Genomic DNA, 27,782 nt, shown 5'->3' with positions numbered 1-27,782 from the left:
CATTGAGTGAAGCTAATTTGCTCATTTCTTTTTAGCAACATGATTTTGGAAATTGAAAGAAAAACAAAAAGAATTATTAAATATTCCAGTGTTCAAAGGGAACTTGAAAGCATCAAAGGAAGAACTGATGAAATCATCATAAGTGCCAAGCTTGTTCTTAAAAGGGAAAAACTTACTTATAAACAGGAAAATAAATTGACTTGTGGATAATCATTATTGTACGTTCCATCACTGTCTTTTGAAATGAGTTCCATCTCTTGTAGAATGTTTTTTTTTTTTAAATAAATGTTACTAAATGCTTTTCCAGCATGGGACCAAGTGAATTATCATGTGTAAGGTCAAAGAGGAAGGGAAAAATTGACAAAAAAAAAAAAAGTTCTCTTTTTGTCAGTGAACAACTTCTTTAAAAGTCACTAATCAAGAGATCCAACGTAATTCTGAAGAATGGGAAAGGCAAGTTATGCCATGAAAGATGGTATTATGTATTTCAACAAATCAAAATTTGAAGAGCAATTCCCAGTGTTAACTTCATGCCAGGATAACCACTCATAATGCGAAATTGAGTATGTTTTCTCATCAGTGAACGTCCAGAAGGACAAAGAACGAAATGAGAGAGAGCCGACTACTATTTAAGATATGTTACAATGTAAACGGATGTAAACGGAACACAGACTGTCTCTGGAAGAAATTCTGCAAGTGCATTCAGCAAAACAAGGAACTGCTAGGAGAGCCAATCCATCAGGGAAATATAATTAATGAAATAGGTATGTATTTAGATACTTAAAATTATTTCGGAATAACAACGAATACTGTACTATCAGTATGTCTCCTGCTTTTACCTTATCGAACAGTTCAGCCCAACGTCCCCCAAGTCTGAAGGCTGATTTCCAGCGACGTGGCGTCAGGGATCTGGGAAACGGCGTGCGCCGTGGAGGCGGACGCGGGACTCGCTCCGGGCCTTCTGCGCATGGGCGCTGCGCCCCTCCCGTCTAGTTCGCGTCGGCGGCTGAGGCCTCGCGAGAAGACGGTCCCGGATGCTCCCGCGGCTGACCGCCCGACCGCGGGCGGGGAGTGAGCAGCCGGGGAGCCGCGGGCGTTTGGGCGTGGGTGGCCCCTTAAGTAGGGGCTCCGCGCGGGAGGGGCGGGTGACGGAGTCGGCCTTGGTACCTGAGCTCGGGGTGAGTTCTGCTCCGTCTTATGCATCGAATGCGAACCAGCACGTCCCAGAGCTTGTTACCGAGCGAAGCTTGGTGTTTTCATCTCCGACGTGAGGGGTCGGCCGAGGCCTCGGTAAGACCGGCGGAAACCGGCCTTGGGGCGCTCGTGGCCTGGCGCTTCTCTCTTGGGGAGGGGGAACCTTGTTCTTCTCCACTCACGGTCCCTCTTCGTCCTCCCAGCCACCTGTGGTCAGTGTCGCGTCCCCATGGCAACCGCGTACCGGGCTCAGGGAAGAGACAGAGCCCCAGGTGATGAATGAGCAGGAGGGAGATGCCCTGCCTCATCCTGTCTCGCATCAAACCTGGGCTCGAGGTAGACCCAGCAGCTAGCCGCTGCAGGAGTCCTGACCTTGTTCCTGGAGAACCTGAGCCTGAAACCTGAGTGGAGCATCCAGATCCCGCTGACACCCTGCAGCCTTGCTGTGTCCTCAGTAGCAGCAAAGGTCCAGCGTGACAGGAAGGTCCAAGAGCTTTAGATCTCAGAAGGGGATTCTAACTGGCTATGCCCTTAGAATGTTCCTGGAACAAGGCAGCTCTTGTGAGGGACGAAGAGGGATCCCAGAAGCAGGGACCGCTCCTAGGACGCCAGTCAGTTGGCCCCAGACCTCAGTAGAGATAGATGGAAGGGGCAAAGACTCTTGCTCAGCCTGAAGCAGTTTGGGTCCTCCTGCCAGAACCACGGTCATAGCCAGATTCTCGAAGACTGGGGTGATGGTGGACGTTGTGGTCCAGCTTTCAGGAGGAATGTCAGCTGTGGCTGGGAGGGGACGGGACAGGAAGGCAAAAGGAACAGACGGTACTGCCTGTTGGGGAGCTGTGAGGCAGCGTGTGGGGAGAAGGGCTTACCAGCCACAGAGAAGGAAACTACCTCCTTCGTCCCTTCGCCTTTTCTCCACTCCCAGATTCTGAGTGGCTCGCTCACTACAGCACAACTAGCCCTATGCTGATGCCCCCTCTGATAGAATCCGAGATGGTACTGCAGGAAGGGTCCTTAAGTCTTACCTGTTCTCTGCTTAAAGATGGGAGTGGGATAGGGTGGGAAGGAAATGGTTCTTCTTTCACTTAACTTACCTGCTCCTAGTCACACATTTTGTTGTGGCAGAAACAAGAGCAGACATGGAATCTCTTGATGGTCCAAGCAGGTGTTTTCTGCTTTAACAACAGATAAGTCAGAACCCGTTTGTTGTTTTTAATCAAAAGATACGTTTGAGATACCTAAAACTGAGTTAAAGCAAACTTTTTTTTTTCCTTTCGAAAAAGACCAGCCCTTAAAAACCCCGTCCCTTTTTTCAGAACCTAGTGGGATTCTCTGCCTTATAATGAACATTACAACTTGATATATTTTTGCTCAGCATCAGTTTTAATGAAAGTGTTATGTTCCATTCCTTGGCTTTTCCTAATTTGTTTATTTAGTGTACTATGTTGCTTACATTTTTCTGTTTTAAAGCATACATTGTTAGTAAATCAGGAGAAAACAAACATTTTTTAAAGATTTTATTTTTAAGTAATTTCTGCACCCAACTTGGGGCTCGAACCTACAACCCCGAGATCAAGAGTCATGCGCCCCACCAGTTGAGCCAGCCAGATGCAAATGTTTTTACATTTAAAAACTAGTATGTCCAAGCACTCCGGATTTTTGCATGGGCTGCTCCCTCCTGTCATCCTTTCTGTCCCTTCTCAAGGCATCTCCACTTCAGAGGTGTTTTGCCATCAGCTGTGTGGAGTTTTTCAGGCTGGCGGCATCTCTCATGTTGGTTCTTTCCTTCTCAGCTGTACCCTCACGGTTATCCACACTCTTCCAGGGCCAACAGAAAATGATCACATCCCAGGTGAGTTGTTCATTTATTCACAGTTTTGCCTAACAGTGATTATGGGAGGTTCATAAAATGTCTGTACCTTCATGTGAAATAGTAGAAACGGATACGTTAACATCAGGGAAAATGCAGAGCGCAAGTCAACAAATTACAGTACGTGGGCCAAATACAGCCTGCTGCTTATTTTTCTATGGCCCACAAACTAAGAACTTTTAGGTGGTTGAGAAACAAATCAAGAGTAGTATTTTGTGATGGGAAATTGTATGGAATTCAGTGTCTATAAAGTTTTACTGGGCCATAGCCATGCTCGTTCATTTGTGGTTGTGGCTACTTTCATATCATAGGGGTAGAGTTGAGTGGTTGTGACAGAGACTGTGTGGCTTGGCAAGCCTAAGATATTTATTATGTGGCCATTTACCAAAAATGTTTGCAGTTCGCCGACATCCGATATAGTAGGGCAAAGATGCCTCGTAGATAAATGCACATCTTGTGATCTTACTGAGTTTTGAAACTGGAACATAAAACCTTTTTTGATAAGCCTCATCTGGTGGCATTGTGTACCTTCCAGTGACAGTCCTGCAGTTACACATAAAGAAGTGGTAGGCAGAGAATACTTCTCGTGAATTGTGTCAGCATTAGGACTCCTGGTTGTTCAAAGAAGGAGCAAGTTTGGGCAGACCACAGTGATTAGTGGTAGTCAGTAGGATGAGATAGGCTTTGTGACAGTCCTGGGGACTGCGCAGAATCTACATTTTTGCAGTCTGGTGAGGGATTCCACTCTTTGAATTGTGGTAAAATACATATAATGTGAAATTTGCATTTGAACCCTTTTAAAGTGTAGAATTCAGTTGCACTTAATACATTCACAATGTTGTACAACCATAACCACCCTCTCCTTCCAGAATAGTTTCATCACATCAAAAGGAAACCCCATACCTTTAATGAGCAGTGCCATGACTTAATGAGCAAATTACTCCCCAGTCTACCCAGCCCCTAGCAACCACTAACCTGCTTTCTGTTTATGGATTTGTCTATTCTGGATAGCTCATATAAATGGAATCATACAATATGTAGTCTTTAATGGGTGGCTTCTTTGACTTACCTTAATGTTTTGAAAACCCATCCATGTCGTAGCATGTACCACTACTTTTATGACTGAATGATATTCCACTGATGTATAGTCCACCTTTTGTGTATCTATCAGGTGATGGGCATTTGGAGTGATTCCCTGTTTGGCTGTTGAGAACAGTGCTGCTATGAGCATTCATGTACAAGTTTTTGTTTGAAGACCTATTTCACTTCTTTCCTGGGAGTAAAATTGATGGGTCATCCTACGTTTAACTTACTGCGAAACCACCAAACTATGTTCTACAGCAAGGTCCCTTGCAAGTCCATATGAATTTTAGGTTAGCCTTTCTATTTCTGCAAAGAAAAGGCTGTTGAGGTTTTGGTGAGGATTGCATTGAATCTCTGCATCACTTTGGGGAATATTGACATTTTAACAATATTAGGTTTTACAATCCATGAACGTGAGATTTTTTTCCACTTACTTAGGTCTTCTTTAATTTCTTTCAGCAATGTTTTGTAGTTTTTGGCGTGCAAATCTTACATATCCTTGCTCAAATTTATTCTTAAGTATTGTATTCTTTTATTTATTTTTATTTTTTTCAAGTCTGAGACCAGGAGAAGTCTGTTCTATTCTCTCTTTTTTTTATTAACATGTAATGTATTATTTGTTTCAGGGGACGGGTCTGTGATTCAACAGTCTTGCACAGTTCACAGCGCTCACCATAGCACATACCCTCCCCAGTGTCCATCACCCAGCCACCCCATCCCTCCCACCCCCCACCACTCCAGCAACCCTCAGTTTGTTTCCTGAGATTAAGAGTCTCTTATGGTTTGTCTCCCTCTCTGTTTTCATCTTGTTTCATTTTTCCCTCCCTTTCCCTATGATCCTATCTTGTTTCTCAAATTCCTCATATCAGTGAGGTCATAAGATAATTGTCTTTCTCTGATTGACTTATTTTGCTTAGCATATACCCTCTAGTTCCATTCATGTTGTTGCAAATGGCAAGATTTCTTTCTTTTTTTGATGGCTGCATAATATTCCATTGTATATATATATACCACATTTTATCCATTCATCTGTTGATGGCCACTCTGGAAAACAGTATGGAGGTTCCTCAAAAAGTTGAAAATAGAGCTACCCTATGACCCAGCAATTGCACTACTGGGTATTTACCCCAAAGATACAAATGTAGTGATCTGAAGAGACATGTGCACCCCAATGTTTATAGCAGCAATGTGCACAATAGCCAAACTATGGAAAGAGCCCAGATGTATTGTATTCTTTTAGATGCTATTGTAAATGAAACTGTTTTCTTAATACAACTCTAATTAATTTCTCTTTCAGCTTAGCTGAAAGCAAGTCACTGAAAACCACTTGACTTGTAAAGGAGATGTTATCCATTCTCACTCACCAATCATTCCCTCCTTTGATGTTCTGGAGGTTTTTGGGTCATGGGGGTATTGCACCTTAGTAAGATTTTCCGCTTTCTTTGTGAGTATATTTTTTTTGGTAAGGAACATGTAAGTAGACATTTTTAGCCTAATATGAAATGCTCTGTCCTTTATATTGAGAATTTGTTCTCATTTTGTTGCGGTTACTGTTATGTGGTTTTAACTCCTTCATCTTTCATTGTAATTTTATTCCCCACACTTTATGTTTTTAAAAAATTTATTGAGGTGAAATTCACATGCAAAATTAACTATTTTAAGGTGACCAAATCAATTCAGTGGCATTTAGAACATTCACAGTGTTATGCAACCACTACCTTAACTGAGTTTCAAAATACTCCCATCATTCTAAATAAAGCCCTTTACTCATTAAGGAGTTTCTCCCCATTCTCTTATTCACCCTATCCCTGGCAACCAGCAGTCTGTGTTCTGTCTCTATGGATTGATCTATTTTGTGTATTTCATACAAATGGAGTCATTCAGTATATGGCCATTTGTGTCTAGCTTCTTTCACTTAGCATGTTTTCAAGGTTCATCCATGTTGTAGTACATATCAGTGCATTTTTACTTTTTCTTTTTTATTGTGGTGAAATACAAATAACAAAATTTACCATCTTAAACATTTTTAAGTGTACGCTTCAGTGGTGTTAAATACATTAACATTGTTGTGCATCTGTCACTCCATTCATCCCCGTAGTCTTTCATCTTGTAAAACTGAAATTCTGTACCTATTAAACAATAACTCCCCACTGGAAAGTACCCTGATACTTCCTGTTTCTGTAATTTTGACTACCCTAACTACCTCATATAAGTGGAATCCTGTAGTATTTGTCGTTGTGTGACTGCCTTATTTCATTTAGCATAATGTTCTCAAGTTTCATCCATGTTATAGCATACTGCAGACTTTTTTTCCGTTTTTAAGGCTGAGTAATATCCCATTGTATGTGTATATACATTTTGTTTATCCATTCATCTGTCCATGGACACGAGTTGCTCTGAATTTTAGCTATTGTGAATAACAATGCTGCTGTGAAAATGAGTGTACAGACATCTTTTTGAGACCTTCTTTTGGATATTTACCTTGAAATAGAATTGCTGGGTCATATGGTAAATTCTGTTTTTAATTTTTTGAGGAATCTCCATAGTGTTTTTCACAGTGGTTGTACCATTTTACATTCCCGCCAACAGTGCATGGGAGTTCCATTTTCTTTACATCCACACCAACAGTTGTTTTCTGTGTTTTTGATAGTAGCAATCCTAATGGGTGTGAGGTGGTATCTTATTGTAGCTTTGATTTGTATTTCCCTAATGATTCATGATATTGAGCATCTTTTCTTGTGTTTATTGACCATTTGTATATCTTCTTTGGAGAAATATCTGTTCAAGTCCATTGCCCATTTTTTATTTGGGTTGTTTGGGGTTTTTATGTTACTGAATTTTAGGAGTTTATATATTCTGGATATTAATCCCTTATCAGCTATATGACTTACAGATATTTTCTCCTGTTCTGTGGATTGCCTTTTTACTCTGGATAGTAACTTTTGTTGTGAAAATATTTTCACTTTCATGAGAAATTTGTCAGTTTCTTCTTTTGTTACCCATGCCTTTGGTGTCTTATCCAAGAAATCATTGCCAAATCCAGTGTTGTGTAGCTTTTGTCCTATATTTTCTCCTAAGAGTTTTATAGTTTTAGGTCTTACATTAAGGTACTATATCTATTTTGAGTTGATTTTTGTATATGGTGTTAGGTAAGGGTCCAGCTTCATTCTTTTGCATGTGGCTATCCAGTTTCTCCAGTGCCATTTGATGAAAAGACTGTCATTTTCCCATTGAATGGTCTTATCAACCTTGTCAAAAATCATTTAACAGTATATGTGAGGGTTTATTTCTGGACTGTCTTTTCTATTCCATTGGTCTATATGTTTCTTTTTATGCTGGTACCATCCTTTTTTGATTACTGTGGCCTTGTATTAAGTTTTGAAATCAGGAAGTATGAGTCTTCTACTTTTGTTCTTTTTCAAGATTGTTGTGGATATTCAGGTTTCTTTAGATTCCGTATGAATTTTAGGATGAATTTTTTCATTTCTCCAAAAATATATCATTGGGATTTTGCTAGGGATTTCATTGAATCTGTAGATTGCTTTGAGTAATATTGACATTTTAACAGTAAGCTTTCTAATCCACGTACATGGGATGTGTTTCCGTTTATTTATGTTGTCTTTATTTATTTATTTTTAAAGATTTTATTTATTTATTTGACAGAGACACTGTGAGAGAGGGAACACAAGCAGAAGGAGTGGGAGAGGGAGAAACAGGCTTCCCGCTGAGCAGGGAGCCTGATGCAGGGCTCGATCCCAGGACCCTGGGATCATGACCTGAGCCAAAGGCAGATGCTTAACGACTGAGCCACCCAGGCACCCCTATTTATGTCTTCTTTTATGTCTTTCAGCACTGTTTTGTAGTTTTCATTGTGCAAATCTTTTACATCTTTGGTTACATTAATTTCTAAGATTTCTTTTGATGCTTTTGTAAATGGAATTGCTTTTGTAATTTCCTTTTCAGATTGTTCATTGTTCCTGTATAGAAGTGCAACTCATTTTTGTGTGTTGACATATCTTGCTACTTTGCTGAATTCATTTAGTTGATCTGACAGCATTTTTTGTGGAGTCTTTAGGTTTTTCTACATATAAGAGTCTATCATTTGCACAGATTATTTTACTTTTTCCTTTTCAATTTGAATACCTTTTATTTCTTTTTCTTGTCTAATGCTGTGACTAGAACTTCCGGTACTGTGTTGAATAGAAGTGGTGAAAGCAGGCAGCCTTGCCTTGCTCCTGATCTTAGAAGAATAGCTTTCAACCTTTCACCATTGAGTATAATTTTTCCTGTATTTTTTACATACATGGCTTTTATTATGTGGGGTTAGTTCACTTCTATTCCTATTTTGTTGAGTGTTGTTATCATGAAAGATTGTTGGACTTTGTCAGATGCTTTTTCTGCATCAATTAAGATGGTCATTTTGTTTTTTCCTTCATTGTGTTGATGTCGTGTATTATACTGATCGATTGTTGTATGTTGAACCATACTTGGATTCCAAGAATAGATCTACCTGGTCATGGTATATAATCCATTTTATTTTATTTTTCAATTGAAGTATAATTAACATAAAATTTTATATTAGTTTAAGGTGTACAACATACTGATTCAGCAATTCTATACATTAGTCAATACTTACCACAATAATACTTACCACAATACTTACCACTTGTGTAGTCACCAGCTGTTGCCATACATGATTACAATATTATTGACTTTATTTACTGCTCTGTACTTTTCTTTTTTTTTTAAGATTTTATTTATTTATTTGACAGAGAGAGACACAGCGAGAGAGGGAACACAAGCAGGGGGAGTGGAAGAGGGAGAAGCAGGCTTCCTGCCAAGCAGGGAGCCCCATGCAGGGCTCAATCCCAGGACCCCAGGATCATGACCTGAGCCGAAGGCAGCCGCTTAACGACTGAGCCACCCAGGCGCCCCTGCTCTGTACTTTTCATCTCCATAATTTATTTATTTTTTAACTGGAAGTTTGTAACTCTTAATCCTTTTTCTCAGCAATCTCCTACCCACCTCCCCTCTGACACCACCAGTTTGTTCTCTGTATTTATGGGTCTATTTTTTTTTTTAATTTGTTTTGTTTTTCAGATTCCACATGTAAGTGAAATCATACGGTATTTGTCTTTTTCTGTCTGACTTATTTCACTTAGCATAATGCCTTTTAGGTCCACCCATTTTGTCAGGAATGACAAGATCTCATTCTTTTTTATGGCTGAGTAATATTCTGTTGTGTCTGTATACCAAATCTTTCTTCATTCATCTATCAGTGGACATTTGGGTTGCTTCCATATCTTAGCTATTGTAAATAAAGCTGCATTAAAAGGTGCATATATCTTTACAAATTAGTTTTTTTTTTCCTTTGGGTAGATGCCCAAAGAAAGTGGAATTACTGGATCTTAAGATATTTCTATTTTAATATTTTGAGGAACCTCCATACTGTTTTCCACAGTGGCTGCACCAATTCCATTCCCACCCAGAATTCACAAGGCTCCCTTTTTCTCCACATCCTCACCGACACTTGTTATTTCTTTTTGATAGTTGGCACTCTGACTGGTGTGAGGTGATATCTCATTGTGGTTTTTAATTTGCATTTCCCTGATGATGAGTGATGTTGAGCATCTTTTCATGTGTCTGTTGGCCATCTGTATGTCTTCTTTAATCAGTGTTTTTGTGTTTTGTTTTGTTTTGATGTTCAGTTGTTTATGCCCTTTATATATTTTGGATGTTAATCCCTTATTGGATATATCATTTGCAGATTTTTTTTTCCATTTACTGGGTTGCTTTTTGTTTCATTGATGGGTGCCTTTGTGCAAAATCTTTTCATTTTGGTGTAGTTGCAATAGTTTATTTTTGCTTTGTTTCCCTTGCCTTAGAAGACATATCTAGAAAAACATTTCTATGGCCAATGTCAAAGAAATTACCGGCTATGTTTTCTAATGGTTTTATGGTTTCACGGCTCACATTTAGATGTCTAATCTCTTTTAAGTTTATTTTTGTGTATGGCATAAGAAAGTGGAGCAATTTCGTTATTTTGCATGTAGCTGTCTAGATTTCCTAGCATCACTTGTTGAAGAGACTTGTCTTTTTCTCAGTCTTTATTCTTGCTTCCTTTGTCGTAGATTAATTGTCCAAATAGGTATGGGTTTATTTCTGGGGTCTCTGTTCTGTTCCATTGATCTTTGTGTCTTGTTTTGTGCCAATACCATATATTTTGATTACTATAGCTTTGTAGTGTATTACAATCCTTTTACTATGCTGCAGAATTCTGTTTGATAATATTTTGTTGAGGATTTTTTACATCAATATTCATAAAGGATATTGGTCTCTAGGTTTCTTTTCTCTTTAAAACAATTTATTTAAACAAATAAAGAAGAATTTACCCATTTCCCCCACTCCACCCCCGCACCTCTGGCAATCACCGATTTGTTTTCTGTATGAACGTATTTTTTTTTAAGATTCCACATATCAGAGAGATCACACGGTACTTGTCTTTCTCTTTCTGACTTATTTCACTTAGCATAATGCCACAAAGTCCATCCATGTTGTTGTAAATGGCAAGGTTTCATTCTTTTTTATGGTTGAATAATATTCCATTGTGTGTGTGTGTGTGTGTGTGTGTGTGTGTGTGTGTGTATACACATACCACAATTTCTTTATGCTTTCATCTGTGGATGGACTATTAGGTTGTTTCCATATCTTGGATATTGTAAATAATGCTGCAGTAAACATGGGGGTGTATATAACCTTTTGAGTTAATGTTTTTATTTTCTTTGGATAAATACCCAGAAGTGGACTTGCTGGATCATATGATAGTTCTAGTTTTAGTTTTTTGAAGACCCTCTGTCCTGTTTTCCATAGCACCAGTTTAAATTCCCTCCAACAGTGCACACGGGTTCCTTTTCTTTACATCCTCGCCAACACCTGATGTTACTTCTTGTGTTTTTGAGAGCCATTCTAACAGGTGTAAGGTAATATGACTGTGGTCTTGATTTGCATCTCCCTAATAATTAATAATTTTGAGAATCTTTTTAATGAACCTATTAGCCATCTGTATGTCTTCTTTGAATAATGACTATTCAGATCTTTTGCCCATTTTTTAATCAGATTCTTTTTTCTTTCTTTTTTTTTTTTATAAATGAGTTGTATGAGTTCTTTATATATTTTGGATATCAGTCCCTTATTAGATATATTACTTGGAAATATTTTCTTCTATTTAGTAGGTTGCCTTTCCATTTTGTTGATGATTTTCTTCAGTGTGCAAAAATTTTTAGTTATGATGTAGTCCCACTTATTTATTCTTTCTTTTGTTGCTTTTGCTTGTGGTGTCAAATCTAAAATCATTGCCTAGACCTATGTCAAGGAGCTTACCACCTGTGTTTTTTTCTAGGCATTTTATGGTTTCATATTTTCCTGTTTCTTTGTATGCCTTGTGATTTTTTGAGTGAACATTGGGCATTTGAATCTAATAATGTGGTAACTCTGAAAATCAGATTCTCCCCATTCTGTAATGTTTGCTGTATTTTCTTATTGTTTTTGTTTATTTTTATTTATTTTTTGATTGTCGTAGGCTTTCTCTGTGCCAAGGACCAGCCTGATGTGTAAAGTTAATGTCTCCTTAGGTGTATTCTGAGCCTTTCCTTGGGTATGCACAGTTACTTTATAATTCTCCTAGTATATGCAGTTGTTTTTGAATGTCTTGGTCTTCAATGTCTGGTTCTTGAAGGGGGAAAAGCAAAGAATGAAGGAGGAGAAAATGAAAAGGGAAAAACACAAACTGAAGGGGACTTGCAGCATCTGGGGGAAATGCATCAACAGTGGCTGTGTGCCTCTTTGCATCTGTGTGATCAGAGGCACCGGTCACAGTCAGAGCATGGGAACTTGCACAGAACCCCTTTATGATTCCTGTCTGTGTTGCACATATTCGTGGTGTGGATTCTTTAAGTCTATGGTAGCTTTGTCTTCGTAGGTATTCTCTACCTACGAAGTCTCATAGGTTTCCTTATGAGAATAACTTCTTTGAGACCAGGAAGAGTATTTTATTCAACTTGGAATTCTCAGAAACTGGGGCAGTTCCAGGTACATGTGAGCACTCAAATTTTTTGTATTAAATAACAAAATAATTCACCAATGGTATTTCTTTTTTCTTTTTTTTTTTTTTACTCACAAAGTATAACACAAAATAAGGTGGTATATGGTAGAGGTCCATAGTAACATTTTCTGGCCAGTTTTCAACAGTAAAAAATGGTAAGAATTAGTCTTTGAACTTCTTTTTTTTTCATATCACCTGATTCTGATCACTTCAGACTGAGCAGAAATGTGCTTTTTCAGGAATCCTTGTCATTCAGGGATGTGACTGTGGGCTTCACCCAGGAGGAGTGGCAGCACCTGGACCCTGCTCAGAGAACCCTGTACAGGGATGTGATGCTGGAGAACTACAGTCACCTTGTCTCAGTGGGTAGGTAGTGTTTGTTTGTCACGGAGACCCCCGGTATGTGTGTCTTTTTTTATTTGCAGAAACTTGCAGAGTTTTTGTAGAATATAATAATATTTAGCTTTGGAATTTGGAGGTCAAGGATGACTTATCTCTTTTGGTTATCAGAAGGAATTTGTTTTCTTCTCCCTCATAACAGGGATTAAGTTAATTTTTTTTTTTTTTTATTGTATAGTCTTTGAGTTATTATGTCCTCCACTTTCAGAGGCCCTGAAGCTTATCCAGTTTGTCCCAAATCACACACCTCTCATTCACAGGGTGTTCCATTCCTAAACCAGAAGTGATCCTCAAGTTGGAGCAAGGAGAGGAGCCGTGGATTTTAGAGGAAGAGATCCCAAGCCAGAGTAACCCAGGTGAGTTAGTACGTATGAGCCAGATGGAGTTTAGGAGGAAATTAGATCACAAAGGGTTAGTTCAGAGCTTTAAAGCCATTGAAATGTCTTCAGGAATCACCTTTTAGAGGTTCTGGACCTTTGGAAGTAGCATGTTGACATGACTCAAATATTCAGTGTCACTGGATCATCCAGTATCTCCCAGTGTCACTTTTATACACAAATGTTATCTTTTTTCCCCCTTAGGAATAAATTATATAGCATTAAGTACACACATCTTAAGTGTACACATGTACTATGTATGCATGTATGTATTCTTACTATGCATATGTGTATATAGAGTATATATATATATATGTGTATATATATATACACACACACATATATATAGTATCTGGCTACTTTGGTTCAGTATTATGTCCATGAGAAACATCCACGTTGTGTATATCATTAGTTTATTGCTTTATATTGCTGTGTAGCATTCCACTGTGACTACCCCAGAGTTTATCTCTTTATTATATTATTAAAACATAGTTAGGATACATATTTGAAACATATTTGTTTTGAAACGTACTTGTTTTGAGTTTTGAGGTATTTGAAAAACATTTATAAATATTCTTGAGTGTGTCTTTTTGAGGAGGACGTAAACTCTTAACTTCCGTTAGATGTATGACCAGAAATGGACTTGCTGGGTAGAGTAATCACATATTCAGCTTTAACAATATTTTTTAGTTTAAGCAGTTTTCCAGAGAGGTTGTACTAAATTGTGTTGCCACTGGCAGTGTATGAGAGCTTTAAGTGCAGTTTGTTATTGTCAGCACTTGGTATCATCAATCTAATTTAGCCATTTTAGTCATTGTGTTGTGCTACCTCATTAGGTTTTCATTCCCATTTCTCTGATGACTGATGATGTTGAGCATCTTGTCATATGTTTGTTGGCTATTTGGAACTTCTTCAGCAAAGTTAACTGTTCAGGTCTTTTGCCTGTATTCTTTTATTGGATCATTAGTCTTTTTCTACTGAATTATAGAAGTTTTAAAATAGATTCCAAATACGAATCTTTGGCAGATGTATGTATTGAAAATACCGTTTCTCAATTATGGCTTGTCTTTCCATTCTCTTGAGGACTTCTGATAACAGTTAAAAAGACTGTCCTTTCTCCTGCTGAATTGTGGTTTTATCTTTGTTATTTATCAGGTGACCGTATATTTGTGGTTTTATTTCTGGGCTTTCTGTTTTGTTCCTTTGGGTGATTTATCCATCTTCTTGATAATACCATTGTCTTTTATCTTTATAGTTTAATTATTTATAAGTCATGACATCTGGCAGTGTTAGCCTTCTAGCTTTGCTATTTTCTTCAAGGTTGCCTGGTGATAGCATGAATACAGAATGTTGCCAAGAACATTTTAATCTACAAAATATATTAAAATAATTTCTTTGTTTCCAGATATTATGGACAATGCTATGATACTATGAGCTTTTGCATTTAAATATAAATTTTAGAATCAGCTTGTCAGTTTTCACAAATGCACACACACACACCCATATGCCTATACCTACTGTTTTAGGGCTTTTATTGGGATTGCATTGATCATTTTGGAGAGAATTGACATCTAATGCTAGTGTATAGAAAAACAGTTGGTATTTGCACACTGGCCGTGTATCCTGCAACCTTGCTAAGTTTACTTATTTTGGTAGTTGTTTTATAGATTTCTGAAAAATATTTAGGTCAATAATTGTGTTCTCTATGAATAAAGACAAGTTTACTTCTCCTTCCTAATGTTTATACCTTTTTTCTTTTCTTTGCCTATTGTACTGGCTGAGAATGCCAGTAACATGTTGTACAGAAGAGGTGAAGGTGAACATCTTTGTCTTGTTCTTGACTTCAGAGAGAAACTATTGAGTATTTTAGAATTAATTTTGATTTTAACTGAAGGATTTCTATAAATATGCCTTATCATTTTGAGGAAGTTCTCTTCTATTCCTAGTTTCCTAAGAGGGTTTTTGTTTTTAAAGATTTACTTATTTATTTTAGAGAGACAGAACCAGCATGTGCGTGATGGGGAGAGGGAGAGAGAGAGTGTGTGAAGCAGCCTCCGCGCTGAGCAGGGAGCCCAATGTGGCTCGATCTTACAACCCTGAGATCACAACCTGAGCCAAAACCAAGAGTAAGATGCTTAACTGACTGTGCTACCTGCCCCCCCTTTTTTGAATCATGAATGAGTATTGGATTTTGTCAAATACTTTTTATGCATGTATTGAGATAATCATGCTTTTTCATATTTATTCTGTTAATATGGTGAGTAATATATTGATTAATTTTCCAACGTTAAGCCAACCTGTTGTGTCTGAAATACATCCTCCATCATAATGTATTTTGCTCTTGTAATCACTGAATTTGGCTTTTCACTATTTTATGTAGGATTTTTCTGTGTGTGTGTGTTCATGAGAACTATTATCCTTAATTGTCCTTCACTGTAACGTTTTCAGGTTTGGTGTTGAAGACTGTACCACTTTCCTAAGATGAGTTGAGCAGTGCTTTATACTTTTCTATTCTATGGATGATATTATGTGAGATTATGTTATTTAACGTTTGATAGATTTCACTTGTGAAGCTTTTGGGGTCTGAAGTTATCTCTTGGTGGAGATTTTAAATTTCAGACTGTTAAATTTTTAGTTTATCTTTGGTAATTTTACCATAAATACAGCACACGAGGTTCCTGGAATAGAGAGCATGAATTAGTATTTGCTTAAAACTGAGTAACAACTTTGTGGCCCCAGTGTGCCTCAGTCTCTGACTCGGAGCAATGAGACAGAAACCAGGTGTTCCACACATACATACAAAGTTGGTATTTTGGGTGAAAAATACTGATAAAATGAATGTGGGTGTTTCTGTAGAAGAGAGAGGTAGCTGTCCCCCTACCCTTTTAAAAGGAGAGAGGAAAACCTTTCCTCCCTTGGGAAGGATTCTGAGTTCACACTCTAACCCTTTGGACTACGAGTACATTTCTTCAGGGGAGAAAGAAGACCCTTGTCTCCAGCCTTATACCCAGCATGTCACCAGGGCCCCCAGTTCCAATGCCCCCACTGAAATGTGAGTCTCTCTGGAGTCTGTCTCTATCTAATTAGTCATAAATTACTTTCCAAGCCTCATTCTTTTACCTTAAGCTCCAAGTTTTATTGAGATTTGCTCGAAAAGTCCTAGCTGTGCAGAAACAAAATTTATTTTCCCTACAGCCCCGCACAATCACTCATTTTATTTCTGACTTCTGGCCAGTTTTTCTGTGTGTGTGCCATTCCTTCATCATTTTGTTTTAGTCTTTAACCATCAAGGTCTGTCTTAGAAAGCTAGATGCTCTTCAGGTATTTCCATTCACTTTTTTTTTTTAACCTGGCCTGAGGCATCAAACCAGGGGCTGCAGTTTGTATTAGTATTTTGCCCTAACTTTGCCTTGACCTGCAAGAAAGAAGTCTGTGGCACATTCTGTTATCCATAGAGCTCTGGCCAGCCAGTTGAAGCTGACTTGAATGCCTTCCAGGCTGAGGCAGGGTCATGAAGCATTTCAGCTCAAGACAGGAACAGATTCTGTACCTCTTTCTAGCAGAATAACCACACTATAGGTAGTAAACCTGCTCCCAGAGGGCATATCTGAGGTCTGTTGCACCACCAGGTATTTCCTCAAATACTTGAATGTTTCTGATAACCACCCCTGTGTGGAGATCACACTTAGATTGCAAGTTAATGCCTTATTTTCACACATGCACACATGCAAGCACAGTCCCAGAGGGTACATGTGGAAATAATGATTTTGCAGTTGTTAGGCCCCCCAGCATGATTTCTCACTGTCTGGTAAGCTTTAGACTCCCCACCCCCAATGCCAGTCCAAATATTTGATTTTGTCCTCTTTTCAGAGGGACTGCCTGAAGGCAGTTCCAAACAGTCCCCTTTGTTCATGACACCATTTCACTTGCCCCCCCTTCTCTATGGTGTGCATGACACCTGGAGGTGTTCCACAGGGACAGTGTAGGAGCTGCTATTGATCAGAGCATCAAGCAGGGATGCTGAGAAGTGAGTTGCTTCTAAAATCATTTTTTTCTAGTTATCCTTCAGTTCTTGAGTTCTAATTTAATACAGAGAATTTCAGTTTCTTGAAATAAATTCAGTTGCTTGAAATTTGTTGATACTGTCTGTTTTCATAAATGTTCCATGCTCACTTGAAAAGAAGGTATAGTCTATAATTGTTTTGTATAATGTTCTACAATGGTATTTTTTCAGGTCTTCTGTATTCTGATTGTCTTTTGTCTGCTGTTCTGTCAGATACTAAGACGTTTTAAAATCTCCAACTGTGATATTTCTTGAAGCTGTATTAGTAGGCAGACAGAAATTGCGGATTGTTACATCTTACTTTTTAATGGACTCTTCAACCATTATGCAGTGCCTGTCTCCATATATGCAGTGATACTTTTGCCTCTAAGTCTGATTCTGGTGTTAGTGTTGCCATACCAGCTTTCTTTTCCATCCTTTACTGTCAGCCTCACCATGTTCTTATATTTAAAGTGTGTCTCTTACAAACTGAAAGCAGTAGTTGTTTGTTAAATCTAGTCTGACACTTAAAATTTTTTATTTATATTACTTAGTCCATTTATGTTTACTGGTATAATTGGACTTAAGCCTACAGTCTTGCTGTTTCTTTTCTTTATGTACCATGTCTTCTTTCTTCTCTTATTCCTCATTTCACAACTCCTTTTGGATTTAAAAAAATTTTTTTTAAACTTAATTCAATGCTTTATTTTTTTATTTTTTTTAAGATTTTATTTATTTACTGGAGAGAGAGAGAGCACAGTCAGGGGGAGCGGCAGGCAGAGGGGGAAGCAGGCTCCCCGCTGAGCAAGGAGCCTGATGTGGGACTCGATCCCAGGACCCTGGGATCATGACCTGAGCTGAAGGCAGACGCTTAACCAACTGAGCCACCCAGGTGTCCCTCCTTTTGGATTTTTAAATTTTTATATTCTTTTGCCTCTATTAGCTTTTAGTTATATATTCTTTCAGAAAATTACTAGTTTTTTGGAGGTTACACTATATGTAACAATATGTAAGTGTGGACGTCAGCAGTGTGAAGATGTTCAAAGTCATGGGAACTATATGAGATCTTCTTGCTCATGGGTATAAATAAAGGAGAGACATCGTCTCATGGCTGAATCCTGGGGCACCATGAGGTTTAGAGGTTTAGAAGTGATAAAGATGAAGATTGAGCAGTGGGGACTATAGGAGGAATCTGTGAGGATGGACTAAAGTTGAGAGAATATGATATTCTGGAGGCCAAGAGAAGTATGTATTTCAAGGAGAAGTAAATGAAACGACAGATGTTGACGGGGATGTGGAGAAAGAGGAACCCTCCTACACTGTTGGTGGGAATTCAAGCTGGTGCAACCACTCTGGAAAACAGTATGGAGGTTCCTCAAAAAGTTGAAAATAGAGCTACCATACGATCCAGCAATTGCACTACTGGGTATTTACCACAAAGATACAAATGTAGGGATCCGAAGGGGTACATGCACCCCAGTGTTTATAGCAGCAATGTCCACAATAGCCAAACTGTGGAAAGGGCCAAGATGTCCATCGACAGATGAATGGATAAAGAAGAGGTGGTATATATACACAATGGAATATTATGCAGCCATCAAAAGGAATGAGATTTTGCCATTTGCAACGACGTGGATGGAACCGGAGGGTGTTATGCTGAGTGAAATAAGTCAATCAGAGAAAGACATGTATCATATGACCTCACTGATATGAGGAGTTCTTAATCTCAGGAAACAAACTGAGGGTTGCTGGAGTGGTGGTGGGTGGGAGGGAGGGGGTGGCTGGGTGATAGACATGGGTGAGGGTATGTGCTATGGGGAGCGCTGTGAATTGTGCAATACCGTTGAATCACAGATCTGTACCTCAAACAAATAATGCAATACATGTTAAGAAAAAAAAGAAGAAGATAGCAGGAGGGGAAGAATGAAGGGGGGTAAGTCGGAGGGGGAGACGAACCATGAGAGACAATGGACTCTGAAAAACAAACTGAGGGTTCTAGAGGGGAGGGGGTGGGGGGATGGGGTTAGCCTGGTGATGGGTATTAAAGAGGGCATGTTCTGCGTGGAGCACTGGGTATTATGCAGAAACAATGAATCATGGAACACTACATCAAAAACTAATGATGTAATGTATATGGTGATTAACATAACACAAAATTTAAAGAGAAAAATACAAGGAGAAGTAAATGGAACTCAGGTTTGAAGATGGAAACAAAGTTGGCATTTTAACCTTGACTTCTTAGGAACAGGAATACAAGAAGAACTAACAGATGCAAATCAAACATCACTTTTGAAAGAACAAGCAGAAAGTTTAACTCTCAACAGCAAAACAAGGGGAAGGGGTTGCCAATAGCTGTGAAATACCAGGTAGAGGTGTGTGCTGAGCTGAAGATTTCAGAGCTGCTCCTTTTGAAGGTGGAACCTGAAATTGTCAAACCTAATCTTGTAGAACAGCAGGAAGGACTTTCAGAATGGTGCTAGATCTCTGTGCTGGGTTTCTTCATGAGAAACAAAGGGGTGGGGTAGAATGAGGACTCACAGGCACAAGCTGTGTTGGAAAGCTGCAGTCCATCTGTGAAGTAGTAGAAAATGAAAAAGACTTTATACTTGAAAAAACTAAAAAGACTTCATTCAGTTGAAGAATAGTAAAGACTGAGGAGAGCATGCAGTGCCCTTGTTAGGAAATATTCCTGCCAGTTTGGAATACGGTTCTCAGTTCACCCCCATGGGAAAGCTGGATCAGGAAATAGCTGGGTCAGGAAAAACCCATCTCCTTCAGTGCTCAGGAATTAAAAACAAAACAAAACAACAGCCATCACAAGATATATGCAAAGTTATTACAAGAAACAGGAGAAGACAGGACAAGCAAGTGGTAATTCACCTGAAAAATGTCATGCAATGCCTAAATATTATTCCTAGTTTTTAATATAAATTAACAATGAAATAATGGCTTTGGGTGTGCAAGAGCATAAAATAGGCAAATAAGAGGTTCCGAAAGAGATAGTAAGTCCGCAGGAAGATGTATTATGAGCTATGTTATATCACAGGAAATAATTGGAAAAAAAATAAAATCACTGCAGTAATCAAAACACAATTTGAAAAAACAGGTAGAAAAAATAATGCTGAAAGTATAGTAGGAAATATAGAGGTTATAAATGAGAAACCAAAACAACAAAGGGTATGGAAATAGTACCTGACATCAAGTAATGGCTTCTTGTTTTCATTACATATGTTTTATAATTTTTATCCCAAATTTCCTTTGCCAAGACAAGCTCATTGAATACTTCAGCTCAGTTCTCCTTCCGTGTCTGTCCATCAAGAAATTAATTCCTGGTCCTATAATTAGATAATTGTATTTTAGGAGACTTCTCTCCACACACCCCGCCCCCAGGATTTTGATCTTCCCAAGAGAAAGATCTTGGTTTCACTCTTTAATAATCCAGAATTGCACATTATTAACGATTTTGCTTGACCATGGAGTCACATAGAGCCAGATTTTCATAATAATTCAGAAAGTCATTACCATAAACTCTTTGTAAACATATATGCCAGGTCATCAGGCATTAGATTCTGATTTGTCAGGTATACATTGATATAGAGACTGAAAAATCATGCCTGTGTTACCATTCTTGTTTCTTCTGAACAGCATGTAGTAACACATGCTCATTTTAAAAGTTATCATGGAATATGAAAGCCAACTCCATGTCATCCTCCTCATACACACACACATCAAGTCCTAAGAGGAATAGGACACTTTTGATGGGGTTTATATAGATTTGTTAATAACATTTAAATATTTATTTTCATAATAAAACTAACATTTATTATTAATATCATAAATATATTATTCTATACATGCTTTTTTTGATCTTTCAGTAGCATTTTACCATATTTGCTGGTTTTTACAGAAGTATTTTTAAACGTACAGACATTAAACCACTAAATCTTTCAGTATGATGCCTAAAAGCTTGTGTTTGGTAAAGCTCTCCAATTAATTCTGATAAAAACCATTTGTTAAATACCACTGACTTAATATCTATTCAAAGTGTTGAAAGAAAATCATAGGTAGAGTTATGACTGCCAGAAACATAGTTGAATGAAAATCAGAGCTGTGTGAAATATTTAAAAATTCAGCATTTAACAAAGATGTTGTTATAGCAGCGTAGCTCATGTTTGTGTTAAAGTAAATGATACAAACAGGCTTTTTTTTTTTTAACTTTTTATTTTAATCACCCAGTGCTCATCACGACAATGTGCTACTTAATCCCCATCATCTGTTTCATCCATTCCCTCCACCTCCCTTCTGGTAACCATCTGTTTGTTCTCTATAGTTAAGAGTCTGTTTCTTGGTTTCTCTCTTTCTTTCTTTTTCCCTTTGCTCATTTGTTTTGCTTCTTAAATTCCACATATGAGTGAAATCATATGGTATTTGTCTTTCTCTGACTGGCTTATTTCACTTAGCATTATATTCTCTAGCTCCATCCATGCCCTGGTAAATGGCAAGATTTCATTCTTTTTTATGGCTGGGTAATATTGCAGTGTGTGTGTGTGTGTACACCACATCTTCTTTATCCATTTGTCAATTGATGGACACTTGGGCTGCCATCATAATTTCACTATTGTAAATAATGCTGTTATAAATACAGGAGTACATGTATCTCTTGAATTAGTGTGCTTGTATTCTTTGGGTAAATACTCAGTGGTGCAGTTGCTGGATCATAGGGTAGCTCTATTTTTAACTTTTTGAGGATCCTCCATATTGTTTTACACTGTAGCTACACCAGTTTGCATTCCCACCAACAGTACATGAGGGTTCCTTTTTCTCCGCATCCTTGCCAACATCTATTGTTTCCTGTGTTGTTGATTTTAGCCATTCTAACAGGTGTGAGGTGATACCTCATTGTGGTTTTGATTTGCATTTCCCTGATGAGTGATGTTGAGTATCTTTTCATGTGTCTGTTGGCCATCTATCTATATGTTTTCTTTGGAGAAATGTTTGTTCATGTTTTAGGCCTTTCATTTTTTTTTTCTTTTTAGCAAATGAAGCTGAAAGTGATGGGGAGATTTGGGAAGGCAACTTTTTAAAAACATTATTGGACTGTAAACTAAGAGAATGAAAGAATTTGAGTATAAGGTTATGGATGAGAATGAACAATTTATGGGGACAAACAGCTGGGCTTACAAGAATAAAATATATTCATTCTAGATTTGTAAATTGATGGCTTGGTTCTAATCTGAATCCAGATATAATGATATGTTTGGTTCATTGTGATACCTTTAAAAAAATATTGTCAGTTCTTAGGTTATTGGACTCAGTAGTATTAGTATTGGCATTCTATGGAATTGTATGATACATTATTAGAAATATAGTATTATAGCTAGCAGAGGAGTAAAGACAGATATGCATAATCAAAAAATATTAAGGTACAGGTAAATGAAAGTTCCAGGATTAGGTTTAGAGTTGTAGGTTTTCATGTTATGGGAGATATAAAAGCATTTATATATATATGTATGCAGGATTGAAGACTAATGTTAAATGAAGTGAGATTTGGTTGGGAGAAAGCCAGAAAACATTGCAAGAGGGTTTGATGGCCAGGAGAAGTCCACACTGTTGAACAACTCTGATGGAATAAAGGGAAAATACCATAAATCAAAAGAGCTGTAAATTGATCCTGTGGCAAGAAAGACTTTTTACCACTCATTGTTTTTGCTATTTTGTTGTGTGTTTTTATTCCCGGTGCATCAGAGCTAGAAACAGAATTAGAGATATTAGGGATAGGGTTATCGTACTGTTTCCTTTTGAATTAGAGGTCTTAGAAGTTTGATTTGTTGTTATTGTGTGGAATGGAAAAGAGAGATGAGACTGGAAGTGTGTATACTGTTGTTATAATCGAGACATGAGGAGATAATGAACTAAGCTTGTCCACTCCCCGAAACCTAATTAATTCTGTTTCTCCTAAATATACTTGTCAACTAATCTTCCTTGTTACTCTATTTATATTTCAGAATTAATTAATAACAGTAGAAACTATTCAAGAAAGAAGTTCAATGAGTTTAACAAAGGTAGAAATGGGCTCCGTAATGATAAATATGAAAGAATTCATTCTGAAGAGAAACCTTATGAATATAATAAAAATGGCTTCCACCGTAATGACGACTTTGTTCACCATCAGAAAATTCAAATTTTGGAGCAACCTTTTGAATACAGTGAATGTAGGAAAGCTTTCCATGAGAATTCACTCTTTGTTGTACATAAGAAAGCTTACACAGGGAAGAATACCTGTGAATACACTGAATATGGGAAGATCTTCTGTGATATGTCATCTCTTATTGCTCATCAGAGAACACATCCAAGAGAGAATCACTGTGAATTTAATGAATATGGAGAAAACTTCTTTGAGGAATCCATTCTCTTTGAGCATCAGAGTGTTCAGCCTTTCAGCCAGAAGTCAAACCTCATTCCAATTCAGAGAACCCACTCAATTGACAATATACTTGAATATAATGAATGTGGAACATTTTTTAGTGAAAAGTTAGTCTTTGGTGTACAGCAGAGAACACACACAGGAGAAAAACCTTATGAATGTCATGAATGTGGAAAAACCTTCAACCAGAAGTCAGCCCACACAAGACATCAGAGAACACACACGGGGCAAAAATCTTGTGAATGTCATGAATGTGGGAAAACTTTCTACAAGAATTCAGACCTCATTAAACACCAGAGAATTCACACAGGGGAGAAACCTTTTGAATGTCAGGAATGTGGGAAATCCTTCAGTGAAAAGTCTACCCTCACTCAACATCGGAGAACACACACAGGGGAGAAACCATATGAGTGTTGTGAATGTGGGAAAGCCTTCTCATTTAAGTCCGTCCTTACTGTACATCAAAAAACACACACAGGGGAGAAGCCCTATGAATGTTATGAATGTAGGAAGGCCTTTCTCAGAAAATCAGACCTCATTAAACATCAAAGAACTCACACAGGGGAAAAACCTTATGAATGTCATGAATGTGGGAAATCCTTCTCTGAGAAGTCAACTCTTACCAAACATCTGAGAACTCACACAGGTGAGAAACCCTATGAATGTATTGAATGTGGAAAATTTTTCTGCTACTACTCGGGTTTCACAGAACATCAGAGAAGACACACAGGGGAGAAACCTTTTGGATGTAATGAATGTGGGAAAAATTTCCGTCAGAAATCAGCCCTAATTGTTCATCAGAGAACTCACATAAGACAGAAACCTTATGAATGTAATGAATGTGGAAAATCATTCTGTGTAAAGTCAAAACTCATTGCACATCATAGAACACACACGGGGGAAAAACCCTATGAATGTAATGTTTGTGGAAAATCATTCTATGTGAAGTCTAAACTCACGGTACATCAACGAACACATTTGGGGAGAAACCCTATAAATGTAATAAATGAGGGAAATCACTCTGGGTGAAGTCAAGAGTTTATAGAAAAAGAACAAAAATGGGGAGAAAAATCCATTGGTAACAATGATTGTGAGAACATCTTTGGTCTAAAGTCAGTTCTCACAATATAGCAGAGAACTTCAGAGGGGAGAGAATGATATGAAGCTGTGGAATATAGAAAACTTCTGTGCTGGGATTGGACCCATACTCAGTGGAGAAAACCTATTGGTGAATGAATATAGGGAACCTTTTGCCCAAAGCCACACCTCACTAAACATCAAAGAAAACAAATAAGTTAGAAATATCTATCAGCATTTGTAGGGTAGAGAAGACTTTATCCACGGGCCTTAGAAAATGCACAAATTATAGGAAACTCTAGGAAAGCATTTAGTCTGAGGTGATGACTTGTGTGAAGTGCTTGAAGTAGTATCTGGTCGATGTTGGAAATCACTAGAGAAAATATTTTCAATATGTGGAAGCTTTAAGTTAAATCTAAGCTTATACATCAGAGGTTTTGAAGGGTTTCTAGCAATTTAGGAAATGTGGAGAACGTTTTCATTTAGAAATAGTGTTTTCTTTTTGTAAAGATACACTTTGGCCCCTTGCCAGTCCGTTGTTCCCCTCTGTTTAAGGTATTAGATGTGAAAACACACCACACTGGGAGCACAGTTGTAAGCACGTCAGAGGTTTATTGCTCAGGCATATGCAGAAAAAGAGAAGATTTTTAGCAAGAGGACCCACCAACAGGACTTTCTGATGTCCAGGTAAAAGAGAGACGTTTTGGATCTGGTGACACATGTAGGAGTAGCTTGCCAGCAGGATGTTTTAGTAATTCTGTGATAGACTGATTTTGAGTGGCTCATCCTGGAATAGTGGATCCAAGGGGAAAGGTGAGTTGCTATGCATGCAACATAGTGAATGTAGGAAAAGTGAGTGTGGAGCATAGGTGGTTTCTTTCCTGGCAAGTGTCATCCTGTTGTGAGTGACTTACTGTACCCAACTCTATTTCTCCACGTACTTAACACCTTTCATATGTGATGTAACAATTTCAAAAAAACATTTAGGGCGCCTGGGTGGCTCAGTTGGTTAAGCGACTGCCTTTGGCTCAGGTCATGATCCTGGAGTCCCAGGATCGAGTCCCACATTGGGCTCCCTGCTCGGCAGGGAGTCTGCTTCTCCCTCTGACCCTCCCCCCTCATGCTCTCTCTCTCTTTCTCTCTCTCAAATAAATAAAATCTTAAAAAAAATTTTATATATGAAAATGCATTCTTAAATATAGAGCTTTAAAAAAGCACAAGTAGATAATACTACCAGGTAGGTTATAGTAGCTTATAGCAGATCAGTGTACTAACTGAGAACAGCTAGAAAAATATCACAAAAAGCATCTATTTGAATGCAGCCTATTGCTGCAGAAGCAAAGAGGACTAGAGGTAACATGCAGGAGAGTGAATCCTAGAAAGTACACGGGCAGAATGCAGCTGTTTTACCTGGGAGCACTTGCCAGTTCTGGCCACAGGGAGGAGCCTGAGTATTGAGCGTGGCTCAGGTGGAGGCTGGAACTCTTCCGTAGGAGGGCAGAGACCAGAGCCAGCAGAACTTCTGGCCATCAAGGCTGGAGTGAAAAATTCTTAAACATTAGAGGTCAGACACATGACAGTTTTTGAAGAAATTTTTAGAAGACTGACTCAGCACAGAGCAGGAGCCTGAAAAGCAAAGCTGAAAGTAGATTTTTTTTTTCCAGTACTAAGAAAAAAATGATCAGAATTTGGGAACTGCCAGTAGGATGGGCCCTTGCTGAGCACAGCATGCTATCAGTAAAAGCAAGATCATATCAGAGGTAGAGTGTACCTTACTGCAATTGCAAACGATACCTGGTATTTAAAAAAAAAAAAAACAAAAAAACAGAAACCTGCCCAGGAAGAAAACTTTTAAGAACAGATGGCTTCACTGTAGTTACTCCAAATATTTAAGTAGGAAATGATACCAAGCTTTTATGAACTTTTCCAGAGAAAGGAAGATGGAACTTTTCTAATTCATTTTGTGAGCTCAGTATAACCTTGATACCAAAACCTGTAAAAGACATTTCAGGAAAGTAAAGTTACCAGTATTTTATTAATTAAGGTGCGTAATCCTAAATTTAAAAAAATCCAGTCATACCCATGGACCAAGTAATGTTTATTAGAGGAGCCAAGGGATTTAACATTTAAAATGAAATCAGTTTGGCCAGTTCTTCCTCTCACATTCTCCTTTCTCCCTTGTGCTTTCTGTATTTCTCTCTTGCCTTCCCTTCCTAGAGTGGACGTCAGAACAGGCCTGCGTTGGCAGATGAGAAAGGTATTGTGGTGAGGTGCACACCTGGATCAGAAGTGTTGAGGGCAGCTGGAAGAGACGATCAGCATGGCTGAAATCTTTAACATTGAGCAAATAAAATGTATTGAGGATGATGAGAGCCCAGACTAGAGAAGGCTTTCATAAAAATGGAGAAGGGGAAAGTTAGAAAACCCCAGAGTGCTGGATCGAAATAGATAACTTCTATGTAACTATGTAACTGTGTGTGTGTGTGTGTGTGTGTGTGTGTGTGTGTGTGTGTGTGTGTGTGTGTGTGTGTGTGTGTGTGTGTGTTTTATGGATCTATCTGCTGAGAGGGCCTGCATACAGTGATACCCCAGAAGCAGTGAGCACAGTTTACTAATTTCTTTACCAAGTGCCAGTTCACTAATTTCTAAATGCTGTCCTCCACCAAAAAAGAGACCAAGTCTCTGGAGTGATGGCAGATTCCAGGTCAGAGATAGGAAGAAGTATAAGATGAAGCTGAATCATCTTACCTACAAGACAGAAAATGTTCAAAGACTCTTGGAGACAAAAGAACCATCTTGGACAGGTTCCACTGGCCAAACTTGAGACAGTTCGGACAACAAAATAATGATAGCATCAGAATACAAGAGACTTAATAAAATGTGAATCCATTAATTTATAGTGATATGAATAAATGAGTAAATTTATGGAGGAGAAGGGAAAACTTTTTTTTTAAAGGTTTTTATTTATTTGACAGAGACACAGCTAGAGAGGGAACACAAGCAGGGGGAGTGAGAGAGGGAGAAGCAGGCTTCCTGCCAAGCAGGGAGCCCGATGGGCTCCATCCCAGGACCCCAGGATCATGACCTGAGCTGAAGGCAACGCTTAACGACTGAGCCACCCAGGCGCCCCGGGAAAACTTTTCTTTAGAGAAGATGCCAATTAATGTAGGGAGAATAATGGAAATAGGAAAACACCATGGCAGCCATCAGAGTGG

At 38.3% G+C, this 27,782-nt stretch overlaps 1 protein-coding gene across 1 annotated transcript; it reads left to right on the top strand.

Annotated features, from left to right (window-relative positions):
• The first annotated feature begins 1,056 nt into the window (after positions 1 to 1,056).
• Positions 1,057 to 26,975, top strand: LOC148162227 (uncharacterized). Its single transcript, XM_088019880.1, has 5 exons — positions 1,057 to 1,290; positions 2,988 to 3,046; positions 12,488 to 12,614; positions 12,908 to 13,003; positions 23,072 to 26,975. Exons 2-5 carry the CDS (start codon positions 3,032 to 3,034, stop codon positions 24,517 to 24,519), a joined length of 1,686 nt encoding a protein of 561 aa, XP_087876006.1. The 5' UTR covers positions 1,057 to 1,290; positions 2,988 to 3,031; the 3' UTR covers positions 24,520 to 26,975.
• Positions 26,976 to 27,782: the final 807 nt, after the last annotated feature.

The sequence above is a fragment of the Eumetopias jubatus genome, unplaced genomic scaffold (genome assembly GCF_037043125.1).
Source record: "Eumetopias jubatus isolate StellerSeaLion01/CBP00866 unplaced genomic scaffold, mEumJub1_p1.0 scaffold_17, whole genome shotgun sequence".
In the NCBI taxonomy this organism is placed as follows: Eukaryota; Metazoa; Chordata; class Mammalia; order Carnivora; family Otariidae; genus Eumetopias; species Eumetopias jubatus.
This window is presented reverse-complemented; position numbering and strand designations above follow the sequence as displayed.

What these genes read in the sequence shown, in the direction of transcription:
- LOC148162227 (XM_088019880.1), top strand. An exon ending in CAGTCACCTTGTCTCAGTGG is followed by an intron (nt 12,615 to 12,907) that starts GTAGGTAGTGTT and finishes TCTCATTCACAG; the next exon opens with GGTGTTCCATTCCTAAACCA. An exon ending in CCCAAGCCAGAGTAACCCAG is followed by an intron (nt 13,004 to 23,071) that starts GTGAGTTAGTAC and finishes TTTATATTTCAG; the next exon opens with AATTAATTAATAACAGTAGA.